Below are 16,599 nucleotides of genomic sequence, written 5' to 3'. Positions count from 1 at the left end.
AATTCTGTACCGTAGAGAGAGTTTTGTGGTAAGAGTCAAGAATCACAAAATGTTTTTATTAGTTTTAATTACTTTGCTCTCCTAACCAGGAAGATATTAACAACACACGAGATTTACTGCCAACTTATATAGTATGCACAAGTCAGATCCAACACTCAATAAGAATTGATTAGTAAGGTAGGAGGGTAAGAACCCATGAGGCTCTAGTTTTCATTACCCCAATGGAGGAATGATGGATAGCAAACTCAAGTCAGGATTCAAGAGCCTACAAAATATACCAAAACATGCACTAAGAAGTGGTTCGCTAAAGACTGAGCTAAAATGGAGTGCAGAAATTAATAATCTACTTTGAATTAACTAGCCTGTTTTTGGCTTATCAAACAAATCTTATAAGAAGTTATGATTCTTCTAACAATAATAATGACATGATAATTCTCTCCAAATACTGGATGCAGAAGAGGCATAAGATCTATATGTTCAGGGTTCTTCCAGAGGGCAGACTGGAGAGACTGGAGAAAAGTTAAAAGTACATTGTGGGTCAACATAAAAAAGAACTTTCTGAGAATCAGAGGAGACAAAGGACGAGGTGTTAATTCTTCATTTGAATTACTCAGAAACAAAGAAAAATTTAGCAGAGACTCCTATTTTGAACTGGAACTACAAATTTTAAATTTATTAAAGTTTTATTTAGTTTTTTTGAGAGAGAGCAAGCAAGCGAGCAGGTGAAGGGCAGAGAGAGTGAGAGAGAAAGAATCCCAAGCAGGCTCCACACTGTCAGCATGGAGCTCGATGCGGGACTTCAACCCACAAATGGTAAAATCATGACCTGAGCTGAATCAAGAGTCAGATGCTTAACTAACTGAGCCACCAAGGTGCCCCTGAAAATACAGATCTTAAAAATAAACCCTTAGGGGCGCCTGGGTGGCGCAGTCGGTTAAGCGGCCGACTTCAGCCAGGTCACGATCTTGCGGTCCGTGAGTTCGAGCCCCGCGTCAGGCTCTGGGCTGATGGCTCAGAGCCTGGAGCCTGTTTCCGATTCTGTGTCTCCCTCTCTCTCTGCCCCTCCCCTGTTCATGCTCTGTCTCTCTCTGTCCCAAAAATAAATAAACGTTGAAAAAAAAATTAAAAAAAAAAACAAAAACCGTTAAAATAAAAATAAAAATTTTTTAATAAAAAATTAAAAAAATATATAACTTTGTGTCAAACTTATTTTGAAAACTAGCTGACTTAATAGTCTAATGACTACAAATAACTTATCTCCTAGAGCTTCACTCTGCTCATCTGTAATAAGGATAGCTTTCCTTCAAGGTTATTTAGGGAAAAAAAATCAATGTGGTAAGTGTCAGTGTTCCATAAGTGTTCAATCAATTGCTATAATTCTAAAAAGTTATTAAAGGCTTCCAAATTTGCTCTACAGTTAGATAAATAAAGCAATGACATCAGTGCAGGAAAACAAAACAAGTCTCGTGTGTGAAAAGAGCTGACGGAAGGACATGTATCTGTTACTTCAAGGAAAGCAGCAAAGCTGAGATCCCTGGTTCAGTTTCTTTAAAATGTTATCAAGTGGCCTTAGGTCTCCCAAAAAGTTCCCTCAGACATGCTTTGTGTAGAAATCTTTCCCCCCTAAAAACGCTTTTCAATGTCATGACCCTAAAAAGCACTTTTCAGTTTGCTGGAATAAAAACAAGACCGGAATGATAAAGATAAGACTTGATAGAGCAAACCACATTATATTCACTGTAACACAGGGTCATTAGTTTTTAAAAATATCTAATGCTAAGAAAAAGAATACGTACGGAAGTGCTTATATCCTCTAAATTTAACCTGCAGAAACCAATAAAACATTTTAATGTCTAAACACAGGAAATGCTGAACTTCAAGATTAAACCACAGTAATTTATTATAAATAAATAACTATCCCATAAATAAGTTTACTCTAATGACACAAGGCTTTTTCCTCTTGCCTGGTGCTTCTACAGTGATCAAGTCAAGCTGTTTTCCATGAAGAAAATAAAGGCAGCATCTCAGAGAGTTTGAATTATTATGTGTTTTACTATAGTTGTCTTTTTAGTCTATGGAAGCACTCTGCTACACTTTGGTTTTTAGCTTGGTCGTGTTTTTTACTTAAGTTTCCAACCTCGCTTCAAATTACCAGTTGACCGTCGCATAGTGTAATGAAGTTGGTGGATTAGTTGAAATTAAAACCCAGAATCCTCTTTACCACCCTTCTTTTCAAGCACAGATCAATTATTTATGACCAAGTTCACCAACACTATGTTTTAATTTACGAAGCAGTCCATTTGAAGGCAGCTATAAATAAAGTAAATAGAATCTGGCCTCAGAACTTTCTGACCCCACAGAGCATTGAAAGGAGATGGAAGGAAAGAAGCAAGGGAAGAAATACAAGAGGAGGAAGGAAAAATAAAAGAACAAAAGAGACCAATATCCACTAAGCTGCATCTATGCCAGAATCTTCCACAGAAAAGATTTCATTTATTTTCCACTAACCTGACATTACTTCACTTAATTCTCACTAGCTCATAAAGCAGATACTGTATTCCCCTTACGTAAGACCAAGAAACTATAGATCAAAAAGGCTAAATTGCTTACTGGGGGTCATGGAATCAGTAAGAAAACCAGAATTTGACCTGGGTTATCGGTGTGATTCCAGCACCTGGGCATTTCTTCTATCAGATGAAACAATTTCTAAATATGAGTAGTTCAGGAATTTTCAAAATAATGAAAATATATTTAAAAAAATTTTTTTAATGTTTATTTTTGAGAGAGAAACAGAGCGTGAGCAGAGGATGGGGGGGAGGGAGGGAGGGAGGGAGGAAGGAGAGAGAGAATTCGAAGCAGGCACCAGGCTCTGAGCTGTCAGCACAGAACCCGACATGGGGCTCCAACTCACAAACCACAAGATCATGACCTGAGCCAAAGTCGGACGCCTAACCGTCGGAGCCACACAGGTGCCCCGTGATTTTTTTTTTTAATGTTTATTTTTGAAAGAGAGAGAGGAGAGAGCAAGCGAACATGGGGGAAGGGCAGAGACAGAGGGAGACACAGAAACTGAAGCAGGCTCCGGGGCTCTGAGCTGTCAGCACAGAGCCCGATGCAGGGTTCGAACCCACAAACCGTGAGATATGACCTGAGCCGAGGTCAGATGCTTAACCAACTGAGTCACCCAGGTGCTCCGAAACAATGAAAATGAATTACATAATATTTCCAAAGTATAACCCAAATAGCAAAACACCATCCATAGAACCATTTTTTCAACTACCTGTAAGAACTGCGAGTGTAAGTTTGGCACCGTTATGCTTTAAGACGTATATGAAATCACATGGAAAACAGCTGGAACCTCACAAGGAAATGGCCTGCAGAGAATACTGAAGCCGTAACCAGAAGCAAGACAAAGAGAATGTCCAGTCCTAATAATCTCTTACCTGCTGTACTTCACTTTCTCCATTTGAGATTTTCTCAGTGTAAACAAAGGAGTTGAATATCCGCTGCAACAGAAAGAAAATAAACAACATTAGTTCTTCTAAAGACAGCCATTTTCTTTTTCTTTTTAATTTTATTTATATCCAAGTTAGTTAACATATAGTGTAATAATGGTTTCAGGAGTAGAACTTAGTGATACAACACTTACATACAACACCCGGTGGTCATCCCAGCAAGTGCCCTCCTTAATGTCCACTCCCCCTGCCCCCATCTCCCTCCATCAACTCTCGATTTGTTCTTGGTATTTAAGAGTCTGTAATTGTTTGCCTCCCTATCATCTTTTTCCTTCCTTTCCCCTATGTTCATCTGTTTTGTTTCTTAAATTCCACATTAAAGACAGCCATTTTCTAATGACAGTGTGTGTGCACATGATTAATTTGTTTACAAAACAGAATCAAGCAGAAAAAAATTTAATTAAAATAGTTATTTTACACAAAGAAATCCAAATATCAGCCAAAGTCAATCACACTTACATGAGCAATACCCAGGCACTTCCGTAGTGAAATAAACCAGATGTTACACTAAACTTTTCATTTTCAAAAATACATTTAATTATAGATTTCCGGAGCCCATGCCATTTTATCCAAGTGGTATAATCTGACAAAGTTGTGTTTCTCATTTGAATTCTGCACTCCCTGAATGCTGTAATTGTTTACAGACACTAAACTCTAACGCAATAAAGCTCTTTAAAAGGGATTCTTTCCATATCTTCTCATGTCCCTGGGTCCCACCAGTACCTACCCAATATTATCTATCACCTTCGTTACCCAAGCACCCCCTTGGGAGGGTAACATAATAGGGCTTGCCAAATATGTGCAGCCTTAAGATCCAGTTCTTACATGCCAGGAAATGGGACAGCCGTGCCAGGACACTAGTCCAAACTATGACATACAAGCACACACGCTCTTCCACTGCTCTCTGCCTAGCTAGTACCCACCCCCTCCATACATGGCCTGCGTTTAAAACCTCTCTGCAGACTTAGGACTTTACCAGACCCTACCCATTACTGAGCAATCACTAGAGATTAATATATAACAAACTGAAGAAATTAGAATCCAAGATACGTATCTGTTAGAGGAGCAAAAAAAAAAAAAAAAAAAAAAAGCAGCAGGCTCCTCATTTATCCTAAAACTTTAAAGATACCATTGAACTCTCCAGATGAGTAAGGAGTCAGACCTGGAGATATTAGCCAAAATTTCTCTTTTTCCTTTCTATCCTACGGCCAAGGGTTTGTCAGCATCTGGGACAGCTTCCCAGACAGCCTAACACACCTGCATGGTTGTGGTGAGGAAGGCAAGTGCCAAGTTTACCAAGTGCTGTGCAAAAGAGGAAAGATAAGGTGCTGGGGAAGGGGGGGGGGGAAGGATTGTGACCGAATGGGATGGAATTACAGTCTGCAAATGTCTAATTATGAATTATCATAATTTTACCAGGCACTACTCATTCATTCAACAGATGTCTCTTTTCTCTTTCTTCCCTAAAAACGTCTCTATTGATAGGAAAGTTCTACTGGGTAATGAATGCTTACTATAGGCAGACACTATTCTAAGCATGTTATATCTATTTACTTATTTGAATCTCATAAAACACCTTTGTGATGAGCACTATTATCTCCATTACACAGAGAAAAGAAGGTTTGTTGAGTGTCTAATGCAATGCACATATTGTACCTTATGTGCATCCTATTTAATCTTTATAAGAAAATTCCTGCAGCTTTAAAGATAAAAAACTAACACGCTGGGAGGTTAAATAGCTTACCCAGAGTCCCTTGGCAAGGCTGGAATTTGAACCCAGGCAGAGTGACTCGAGATCTGGTGCTCCTAACTCTATGATCTCTTGAGAATTTGCCACATGGCTGCCTGACATATATTAAAAAACACTTCTGTCAGGAGCTGGTACCCAAATATATGTACCTTACATGCAATTCCATAACTCAAAAGCTCTACAAATCAGAAGTTTCACATAACACCTTTGTTAGCAAAATATGACATGACCGGATTTTACTTGGGAGTAAATACTAACCCCAACCAATTGGTACTTATAGTCTTTATTAAGCCTCTTAGTGTGAATGTTCGTTCATTAATTTTGATGCAGATATCTTAATGCATCTGATTACTGGGTTCTGTTAGAGACCTCACTGGCGGTGTTTTATCATGAAGGGGCATTAGGATTCTGAACCCTAAGATCCCGTTTTGGGAAAAGGACTAGAAACTTGTTAACCTCATTCCTACAACCTGAAGTTCTGTTTTCTGATTGCAACAGAAATTATTAGTTTAATAGATTATAACATTTTTAGAAGCTGAGTCTGTGTCACTGCCATCTACTTTCCCAGACCATCTTCCGTATTTTTATGCAATTTGATTTTCAAAACCTACCCAGCACCATGAGAACATTGACTAAAAATGAACACAATTCATGTTGTGTCTCCAGATCTCGATGAGTGTCGCCAGTTGTCTTATTTCTGGCTGTGATCTTCCAGTTGAGACCTTATGTGGCCTGTCCGGGAAGGTGCCCCCTGTCCAAAAGGTGACTGATGGAAGAACACACGAGACAGCCCTGGGAAGCACACCACATCCGCCCACCAACGGCCAAACCTAATGAAGAATAAGATCATATCCTTCTCTTTTTCTTTTTTTTTTTTTTTTTTTGGTTAAAATAAAAATTCCTCACTTGTAAAAAAGGCATATATGTTGGGAAGTGTTCACAAGGCTGTGTTTCCGTCCCTGCTTCACTCATTTAGCATTTTAACAATTATCGATAATGATCGCCAATGCTTTCATACAGATCTTTTTATGCCATAGAAGCGTTTTTATATTCTCTGCACTTAACTGCTGGATAGATAAAAGAAAATTTAAAAAGCAAGAAAGATGTTTTAGATACGAACAGCACTAATTCTGTAGACTACCTACTTTATACAACCCTCTAACCCGCAGAAAGTGAAATCACCTGCAAGGGTAATAGTTTGGGGCTATCACCAAAGCCAACAATTTTTGCCCCTCTTTTCCCCCAAGCAGGGGAGGGGTGGTAGAGGCTAAAAGGACCTGGACAAGGAACTTACGACTCAACAGGTCAGCCAGCCATGTCTGGTGCAAGGTTAAAAGTTTGGACTTGTGTGTGTGCACAAGATCTCAAGGTACAGAGTAAGTTTGCACTACTCTGTAGGTCAAGTTCTAGCTTAAAATGCAGGGCCTGCTAAGCCAAGCTCTCAAAGGCTTAGGCTTAGTTCTTTTATAGTTTACCATTTCACATAAAGGATCACATTTGATCTCCACAGTAACCCTATGTGGCAGACAGGGCAAGGATGCGAATCCAAATTTTACAGACCGAAAGCTACAGCTCAAACATTAGAAAATGTTATCACAGGTTAAAAAAGAAAAAAAAAATCTAGTGCTGAGGTCTGAACACAGGGCTTGCGTTAAAAACAAGCATTGATTTTAGTGAAGCTATGAAATTTGTTCCCATCACCTTTTCTTCAGAATAATCTAGGAATCCTATACTTGCATGTAGAAAAAATGAGTATTGGGGATTTTTTCCTACCATTTTAAGCAGGATATAATGTGCTGGAATAACAATACATGTATCTAATTATCTGATGTCTGTCTATATACATACATACACACACACACACATATGTATGTGTGTATATACACACATGCGCACACACACACACACACACAACCAGTGAGTGGAGTAACTAAGAGTCCCAGCCAAAGGTTTGTTTGGTTACATGAAGTTGTGGAAGGAAGAGAATACAAAGTTGAGTTTCTTGATTGTTACAGGCACTTGAAAAATGAAAATGAAGTTGTCTTAAACCATGAAAATGGTGAGCAACCCTAACAGGTCAGATTGCCTGGTGCTCTTGGATGATTTGCTCACTGTAACAGGGTTAGGGTACGGCTGGGCGAGGTGGACATTCTGTCCTCTGTTTTCAAGGTATCTCCCAATTCCCTAGAGAACAATTCCAGAAATCTGAACTCTTAATTTGAGCACAACCTGGAGGGAGTCTGAAGAAACTCTCCCCAGTGTACAAATCTCTGGAAGGAAAGGCAAAGATGCTGCCTGCCTCTGCCCATTACGCTTTCTCATTCTCAGATATTGTAAGTAAAAACAGGTTTTACTGTAAGGTGAAAAGATCATTAAAAACGGGTGAGGAGTTTTAAAAAGTTATTGTAAGTAAAAATATTTCACTGAATCCTCTTTATCAATTTACTTCCACAATCAAAAGAAAACAAGATACCTCATTTTTATGCTCATGAGAACAGAATACTCTGGACAAAAATGACCTTTCTCTCATTAATACACACTTTGGCAAGCTAGCAGTATCTTCTAGACTTAATTAGATGCATATCCCATGACCCAGCATTTCCCATCTTTGGCATACACTGAGGAGAAATGTGTTCATATATTTATCAAAAGAGAAGCAGAAGAATGCTCATTGCAGTACTACTCATGAGAGCTCCAACCTGGAAAATATCCAAATGCCTATCAGCACCATAACAAACTGTGGTGTGTTCACACTATGAAATGTTCAGCGATAGCAACGAACACACAACTGCAAACATGCATCGACATGGTGATACTCACAAACATAATATTAAGTGAAAGCAGCCAAACACTACAATGCGAAGTGTACAATTCTATTTACGGCAAATTCAAAACCAAGCAAAGCTCATCTATCTTGTCAGAAGTCAGGATAGTGGTTATCCTTTGTGGGAGAATGAACAGAACAGGGCACGAAGATGGCTTCTCAGATGCTGCAATATTCCATTTCTTGATCTGGGTGCCTGTTATAAGGATGTATTCACTTTTATGAGAATTCATCAGGCACCTCTGTGTACTTTTCTGTATGTATGTTATACTAAAATAAATTTAAACATACATTCTAGGCAGTCTCTTTAAAATAACCCTAGTCAAATGTTTTCCTACGTTTTCAAAATTATTTATGCATAGAAAAGGGAAAAGAATCTATTAACTGGATAGAATACTATAAATACTCAAAAATCTATACCCAATCAGTAATCTAGATGAAACTGGGACTGTACCAAGTAGAATCACCTAGTAATTCACAGATAAGGTCTCCGATGAGCCTTCCCTGAGGCTACATATTAATTGCTCCCTCATATTCTAAGTATGTAACATTACTCAGTTCTTGAGCTTCCCATCCAGTGGCACTGTACTAACTTGAATTTTTAGCAAGAAAAAAAAAAAAGGTGTCTTTATGGGAGTTTCATCCAGCCTGCATATTCTAAACTTACAACACAATTTAATCAAATCTCCTCTTTGCATATTCTGTTCTTTTATTTCCTAAAGCACTGCCTTCCTCCTCCTCCCCCAGAGAGGAAGTTCAACTCATGAAGTTAGAAATGAAAGAGTCATGTAACAACTGAATACAACTCCCCCTACCTCTACTGTAAGAGAAGGAAAAATATCCCGGGATGGGCACGCGTGTGCGTCTATGTCCCTCCCTACCTCTTAAGGGTTGCACCTCAGTCATTCTCTGTCCCCACTCCACCTACTCCTATCTGCCACCTCTTTCGGTCCCAAATGTATTTAATTAAGCCTGCTTAACAGATGGCAAGAGAACCTGCTTTGCTGGAACAGGAACAATTACATGAGTGTTTAATACGATGGTCAGTCCAGACAGTTGGTTCCACCCTCATGCCTCCAACAGCTCTGCCAAATCTTAACTAGATATTTAAATGAATGGTATAGCACAACAGCACAGTGAAGAAATGAATACCTCTACAAGCCTAATGAAATTCTGTTGTCTCCCCTCCCTGATCTTTGCTAAGAAAACGCAGAACTGAGTTTTTATTCACAGGCTTATTCTCTTGATGTTTACAGGTCTCTGTTGCAAGCCAATTTGGCTGACAGTTAACTAATAACTTCATTCAGCTTTGGATCTCTTCCTAGGATTCTAGGAATTGTGGCCAAAGGGGAGGAAAATATAGATTACCACCATTATGTCAAGAAGCTGACCAACATTAGTCATTAAAAGACAAAGTGCTGTCGTTACAACAAACTCCAACAATCTCTGGGCAGGGAGTTAACAGCAACCTAATTTAAGTGTTGCAGGAAAAAAAAAACCCAAAAAACAAAAAACATACAATGACTTTATTTTCCCCTACGCACACCTCATGCATAATCTTTCAGTAGGCTTTTAAGGGATCCCTCCTGCCCAGATTAGACATTGTCTGATTTTTACCAGATTGTTTAGCCTCACATTGTTAAACATATGGAAGGTCCAGAAAAATGACCTTATCTGTGGAAGCTCATCATTCTTCATTTTGAAGTCATGAATCGGGTGCTACAAATCTTGGTCATTTTCTCAAATCTCTAAACTTGTTCATTCTGGATATAAGTGGCTCAAGAAAATAGTTTTCCAAGAGTACTGAAAAGGTTTCCGCTAAAAAGCACAATAAAAAATAACCTAGAGGCACTTGGCTGGCTTAGTAGGTTGAGCATCTGACTTCGGCTCAGGTCATGATCTCATGGGTTGTGAGTTCAAACCCCGCATTGGGCTCTGTGTGGCCACCTGGGAGCCTGGAGCCTACTTTAGATTCTGTGTCTCCCTCTTTCTCTACCCCTCCCCCACTTGCACTTTGTCTCTCTCTCTCTCTCTATCAAAAATAAACATTAAATTTTTTTTTCAAATATACAAGTATTGTTCTAATTACATGTGTTGGGGGTGGGGGTATATTACATAAAATTATGTTGTCATATTATCAAGGGCCCAGAATGGATTCAGGTGCTTTACAACATATTTCATTTAATACTTACAACAACCCTTCATATAAGTTACTATGTACTCATTTTACAGAGGAGGAAACTGAGCTTCTGACCCTCTAACTTGTCCACAATTGAACATTACTAAGAAAGTGGCCAAGTCTAGATGTTAAATTTGCCTTACCCTAAAGTTTATGTATTGTCTTCTAAGTAAATACCATTTTTTTTTTTTAATGGTTATTTGTAAAAGAGAGAACGCAAGCAGGGGAATGGCAGAGAGGGAAGGGGATAGAGAATCTGAAGCAGGCTCTGTACTGAGAGCAGCGATCTGATGCGAGGCTCAAACTCATGAACCATGAGACCGTGACCTGCACCTAAGTCGGACCCTCAACCAACTGAGCCACCCAGGTGCCCCTACATAAATACCATCTTAATAGAGAAAAGTTATTCAAAATCTAGAAAGTGCCCAGAATAGGAATAGGGCTTCCCTGTGAATATTGAATCTAGAATAGATCTTCTTTCCTCCCCACCCCACTCCCATCTCAAAATGGAGCATGTTTCCTTTATAATGGATAAGGACGAACATTCTTCAGAGTAACCACACTCATGAAAAGGGGCATACATTCAGTTACAACTAACTAAACTCCACAAAAAACTAGATCACTACCCTGAGAGCTTTCACTGAAAAAAATAAATACAAGGGCTTATGCTTGATCCTCACCATAAAAATCAGATTCTGAACACCACAGTGACTTGGAAGAAACAGGGCTATTCCCATTTCATGACAAAGGGCAGTGCGTAGGAAATGAAAAGCATGGCAGAGGAAGAGGTGGGGACTGGGAATTTAAAACTAATCAGCACACAACAGACAACCCTGTGCAAATGGTACACTGGGTACACATTTCCCAGCCCAACAGATTTCCTTATTTTAAGGTTGTATATATAAAAAATGATAACAGCTACCGCTTACTATCTGTCTGGCACTAGGTACTTTTCACATATATTAACTCACTTAACCTCATGAACGTGAAAAGGCATTTCAATTGACTGCACTAGGGGCGCCTGGGTGGCTCAGTCAGCTGAGCATCTGGCCCTCGATTTTGGCTTAGGTGGTGATCTCAGGGTCATAGGATTGAGCCCTGCATCTGGCTCTGTGCTGAGCATGAGGCCTACTTGGGATGCCTGACCCCACCTACCGCCACTTTTCTCTCTGCCCCTCATCCACTCTCACTCAAAAAAAAAAAAAAAAAAAAGAAAAAAAAAGTACTAAAAATGTTATGAATTTATTTCATATGCTATCTTGATATTCTATCATTACTCTATTGTTAATCTGTTAAGAATATTTTCTGAATGATAGTAATTCCATGACAGTTGGAGGTACAGGGGGAACAAAATCACCTGTATCAAACTGAAGTCCTAGCACATTCTTAACAGCTTCCCACTGATGGTAATCTCTCCCTTCTCTGACCTTCTGCAGCAAAGACTCTATGCAACAATTTAAAGAATACGTTCACTGTCGAAAATTTGAAAATTTGCAAAGGAAGAAGAAGGGAAAAAAATCCATTGTCTGACTACTCAGTAAAAACTACTATTTACATTTTACTTTATTCTCTTCTACTCTTTTGGATTTCTAGGTTCTAACTTTGTTGTAAATTTTTGATAATTGGTCCATGCCATGATTTCTTAGCACAGGGCATTTTACCTAGTGAGCATGAATAAGCATTTGCTTATCCATTAATCTAGGCCTTAAATCATTCAGATGATTTTGGTTGCTTACTCAACCAGCTAGAAGGAATGAATGAATGAATGAATGAATGAATGAATGAATGTTTAAAAATTGAAACAAGGAGGAAGGTATCCTTCCAAGATAAAGTATGTTCCTCTTCTTTCAACAATCTATTAACAAAGTCTCCCTCGCCCCATCTCTGTTTTTCCTTCTTTGTCTTCTTTGGGCTCTAAATACATACACACACAGCCGTTTGCATACTTCAGGTTCAGGGTCGCAAAAGAACTCAAATTATGAATTTCTTAGCCTGATGTCATTTAACTTAACACCCTTCAAGCCAACATGAGCTCTGAAAAGTAACAAGCATGTGGGAAAGTCACAAGTCAGTGACAAGTGTCACCTTTACAAAGAGCTGCCTGTTTTGGTCAACTCTATCCCTCAAAAGAAATTACAGGGGAAAAGGAACAGCCTGTAGTCTGATTTAGCAGGGAAAATCTAAAGCAATAATGTTAGCAAGCAAAATTCCTGGTCTTGATCACTTGATTTCCTGTTGGAGCATTCAAAACCAAAAGAGTGGCTAAGTAAATATGAACCCAGAGAACAAAGACAGGCAAAAGAAGCCGGAAACACTTCCCCCTAAATACAATAAAACTTCTGAAGGGTTACTGGAGTTTTGTTGTTATTTGTTGTTGTTTTGGCTTTCAAAGAGACTAAGAGAGAAAAAGGCAAGCAAATGAGTTCCACATGTTGGAAAGACTCAGCCTTTAGCCAATGTAACTTCATTATAAGTAATATTCATGACAATGCATGGCAACCTCTCAGAAGCAGAAAGTTGAGTTGCCCAAACGCTTTGTAGATGGTGCCAAATTTCCACTCCCCTGCTTCCACTCTTCAAACTCCTAATTCCTCCACTCTCCACCTCCTAGATCTCCATTAAGCCTTTTACTTTTTTGTTTCACCTTGAAAGAAAAAAGAGGGGTTATGTAGTGGCCGTGCATTTATTCTTGGGAGCTGGTGGCACTTTAAGGGTATAGCTTCAATATTCAAGCGTTCTGCGTGTGCACAAACCCATTCAAATGCGCAGGTCTTTAGGAATCCAGCCCTCAAGGACAAAGGGAACTGGAAACACTGAAATGCTTAACCTTCCAGACCTAAGCAAAGATGTTTAATTAATAACACAATCAGTCATGTCCTTTCTGAAGGTGTCAGACACCATGTAAGTCGTGGCCCCATACTCTCGAGGAGCTCACTCTCTAATCAGAAGGAGAAATTAAAAATAAAGAGTGGTCAACAATGCAACACAGACTTGGTGTGAATTTCGTGTTTGCCAGAGGCCCAAGGTGCTGGAGTGGGGGGTTTACGGGAGACAGACTCCAAAGAGACGGGGCTTGAGGTTGAGAGCTTGGGTGAGAGCATTTCAGAGCATTTACAGAGAAGGCCTGGCACATAGTACGAAGTACGTGGGGCCAGGCAAGTGTTCTACAAGCTGGGGATGCAAGAATGAGTATAACAGACAAAATCCCTGCCCACGTAGACCCTACATTCTAGGTCCCTTGGCTTCAAGATAATCTTTCTGAAGAGCTTACTATCCACTGGCCCCATATACTTGGAAATGCAGTGTCCAAAGATAAAGACATTACTTCTTTCCCAGAAAAGCTCGTATTCTAAAGAGGGACTCTGAAATCAGTAATTATGATACAAAGACAGTTTCACAAGGGGAGCTTTGGGAAATAAAACTGAACTAAATGGAACAGGAATGATAGGGCTAGACTATGGCGGTTTTTCAAGCCAGAAAGAGAAGTTGGATTTTATGCATACGGTAGGCACTTAGTAAATAGTTTTTGAGTGAGTAAATGAATAAATGTATGTTGGCCAAGAAATAAAGAGCTGCTAAAAGGATTTTTAGCTGGGAAGTGACAATGATGAAATAGGTGATTTAAGAATGTTTATATTCCACGTGCTCAGAGCCATGCACCCACTTTCCTAACTTCTCACAAAGGCAAAAAATCTAGGCCATTTAGAAACCAGTTATTATCCCAAGGGCCTGTGACAATCCTAAGAGCCAAATGAACTGGATCATCTAGCATGACACTTGAGGGACCGTGACCTGAAGTTTCCCATGTGTCTTATCTCCTCCGTAAAGTTATAAAAATCCTCCGAGGGACAGTTTTATTCAATTGTGCAATCCCAATAGCACTTACAACAGAGCAATATTAAGGAAGAAGACTGAAAAATACTTGTTTAAAAAAATAATTTAAAAATAACTTAGTGCAAAACAACTGCTGGGGTTTAAAGCACAATTGCAGTGTTACATCCTGAGATGAAGACGAGTTTTCGACATTTCAAAATACGCCACCATGGAGGCCATTTGGGCTGTCTCTTGCATAAGATGTTCACTGCTATCCTATCCAAATAAAGAGAATTTTCATAAATGCAATTCTGGCACAGTCTTATTTAAAAGTGATACTTTTTCAGTACAATCATTAAGCACGGGAACTGTAAATTGAAATATCACAAAACCTGAGTAATTAATAACATCAAACTGCAGCTCTGTACAAACTAATTCTATGGCAGGGGTGGGGGGGTGAGTCATTTAGCCTCCCTAGGTCTAGTGTCCCTCACCTAGAAAATGGAAAACTGAGTTGGATTATAGAAAACTCACTGATCCTAAAATTTCTATTCTACTATTGTGCTAGAATTTTACTGAAATACCAATTTGAGAAGCAATTGATGCTAGGTATTTCTGCCATATGGATGGATGTTTCAAGAAAATTACATTTGCTGAGATCTGAATTGCTCTCTCTCTATATATGTGTATGTGTATATCATATATATATACACACACACACACACACACATATATATACATACACATATATATATGAACAAACCTACCTCTCAAACTTGCTACAGGAGGAGTAGCCAAGTAGTCAAAGGATTTTTTTTTTAAGATGAAAATTTCAATAGACAAAACCAATCTTGAGAATGGTGAGTTTAAATGTGGATGTTTAAGACATGAATCAAAGCAGTTAGCCTTTTCAGAATAAATGTGATGCTAATATGATTACATAAACGTCTCCCAGGTCCAACTGCCTGTATCGTTTTTCAGGCTCTCCCAGCAAGGGTGCCTGTCACGCATATCGAATACCATGGTAACAACCCTAGCCTGTGAAGGCTCCCGCACCACATGCCAGGATTCTCAATAATTATTAACTAACATTTTGATGAATGATGGCTCTCTGGGCTCAGATTCACAATGTAATTTTAATGAATAAATAAATGCTGGTTAGAAATGTTCTTCAAATTTTAGGCCTACAAAAATAGTGAGAGGGGAATTTAAAAAAAAAAAAAAACACCAAAAATCCTGTTACCAACTGGGTGGTCTCAGAGTTTAGATTTGTCCCCATTTTCTAAGCTGTAAGAAGGAGGTAATAGTGGGGCGCCTGGGTGGCGCAGTCGGTTAAGCGTCCGACTTCAGCCAGGTCACGATCTCGCGGCCCGTGAGTTCGAGCCCCGCGTCGGGCTCTGGGCTGATGGCTCAGAGCCTGGAGCCTGTTTCCGATTCTGTGTCTCCCTCTCTCTCTGCCCCTCCCCCATTCATGCTCTGTCTCTCTCTGTCCCAAAAATAAATAAACGTTGAAAAAAAAAAAAAAAAAAAAGAAGGAGGTAATAGTAAAAGCTACCTCACAGGGGGTTTGTGAGGTTCAATGCAGATATAGCACTTATTCCATGCATACAATAACAGCTCAATAAATGGTAACTTTTTAAAATCGTCCAAAAGGAACAATGATTCCCAGGAATAATGAGTCATTTGAGGGGCACCCGGGTCGCTCAGTTGGTTAAGTGTCCGATTCTTGATTTTGGCTCAAGTCATGATCTCACGGTTCACGAGTTCAAGCCCCCGTCAGGCTCCATGCTGACAGTGCGGAGGCTGGGTGGGATTCTCTCCTTCTCTCTCTCTGCCCCTCTCCTACTCGTTCTCGCTCTCAAAATAAATAAACTTAAAAAAAAAAAAAGTCATTTGAGATTACCCACATCCCTATCCCAACGTCAGAAACTCTCCTACATCAGTTTTTTTGAAGCCTTATATTAAGACAAATTTAAAAGTCCCTATTTCCAGGAAATGTCTTTCACACTAGCTTGCAGTGCCTTTACAAGGTTGGCTCCCAGGCTCAACCTACTGGTTTCCTCAGATTGCTTTAGGAATCCACATGCAAGAAGGGTCCTTGGGAAAATGACTTTTCCCCTTGATTACTGATGGTACCACCTAATGGGGTACACACCCGAGGGGCTGCGGGAAAGGAAGAAATGTACGAATTGGCTCTACCTTCAACAGAATCCAAGGGCTCACCTGAGACACCTTCCCAGGCCTACCCCAGAGGCAAAAACGATTAAATCCCCTTTAGTGCTATCACTAAACTTTCATATTATATTGCAGGTAATTGTTTATAGGCACTGGTAGTGACCTCACAGGAGGCCCATGCTCACCTGGAGAGGAATGTGGGGGTGAAGGTCTGGGCTGTGGAATCATCCAGACCTCAACTCTCTCAGCTGCGTGACCAGCACAAGTTATTTAAACTTTCTGGGCCTTTTCCTCATGGAAATTTAAGCGACCTACCTCCAACCCTGCAGGGACAGGACAGATT

General features: G+C 39.6%; 1 protein-coding gene across 2 annotated transcripts in view; it reads right to left on the bottom strand.

The window, feature by feature from the left end:
* The window catches only part of CACHD1 (cache domain containing 1), a 210,214-nt gene that overhangs the window by 121,725 nt on the left and 71,890 nt on the right, over positions 1–16,599 (bottom strand). For both annotated transcript variants that reach the window (XM_045477681.1, XM_045477684.1), the window contains exon 2: positions 3,444–3,506. In XM_045477681.1, coding sequence (XP_045333637.1) covers positions 3,444–3,506 — 63 coding nt within the window. The remainder of the gene's footprint in view (positions 1–3,443; positions 3,507–16,599) is intronic.

Source organism: Leopardus geoffroyi, chromosome C1 (genome assembly GCF_018350155.1).
Source record: "Leopardus geoffroyi isolate Oge1 chromosome C1, O.geoffroyi_Oge1_pat1.0, whole genome shotgun sequence".
Classification (NCBI taxonomy): Eukaryota; Metazoa; Chordata; class Mammalia; order Carnivora; family Felidae; genus Leopardus; species Leopardus geoffroyi.
This window is presented reverse-complemented; position numbering and strand designations above follow the sequence as displayed.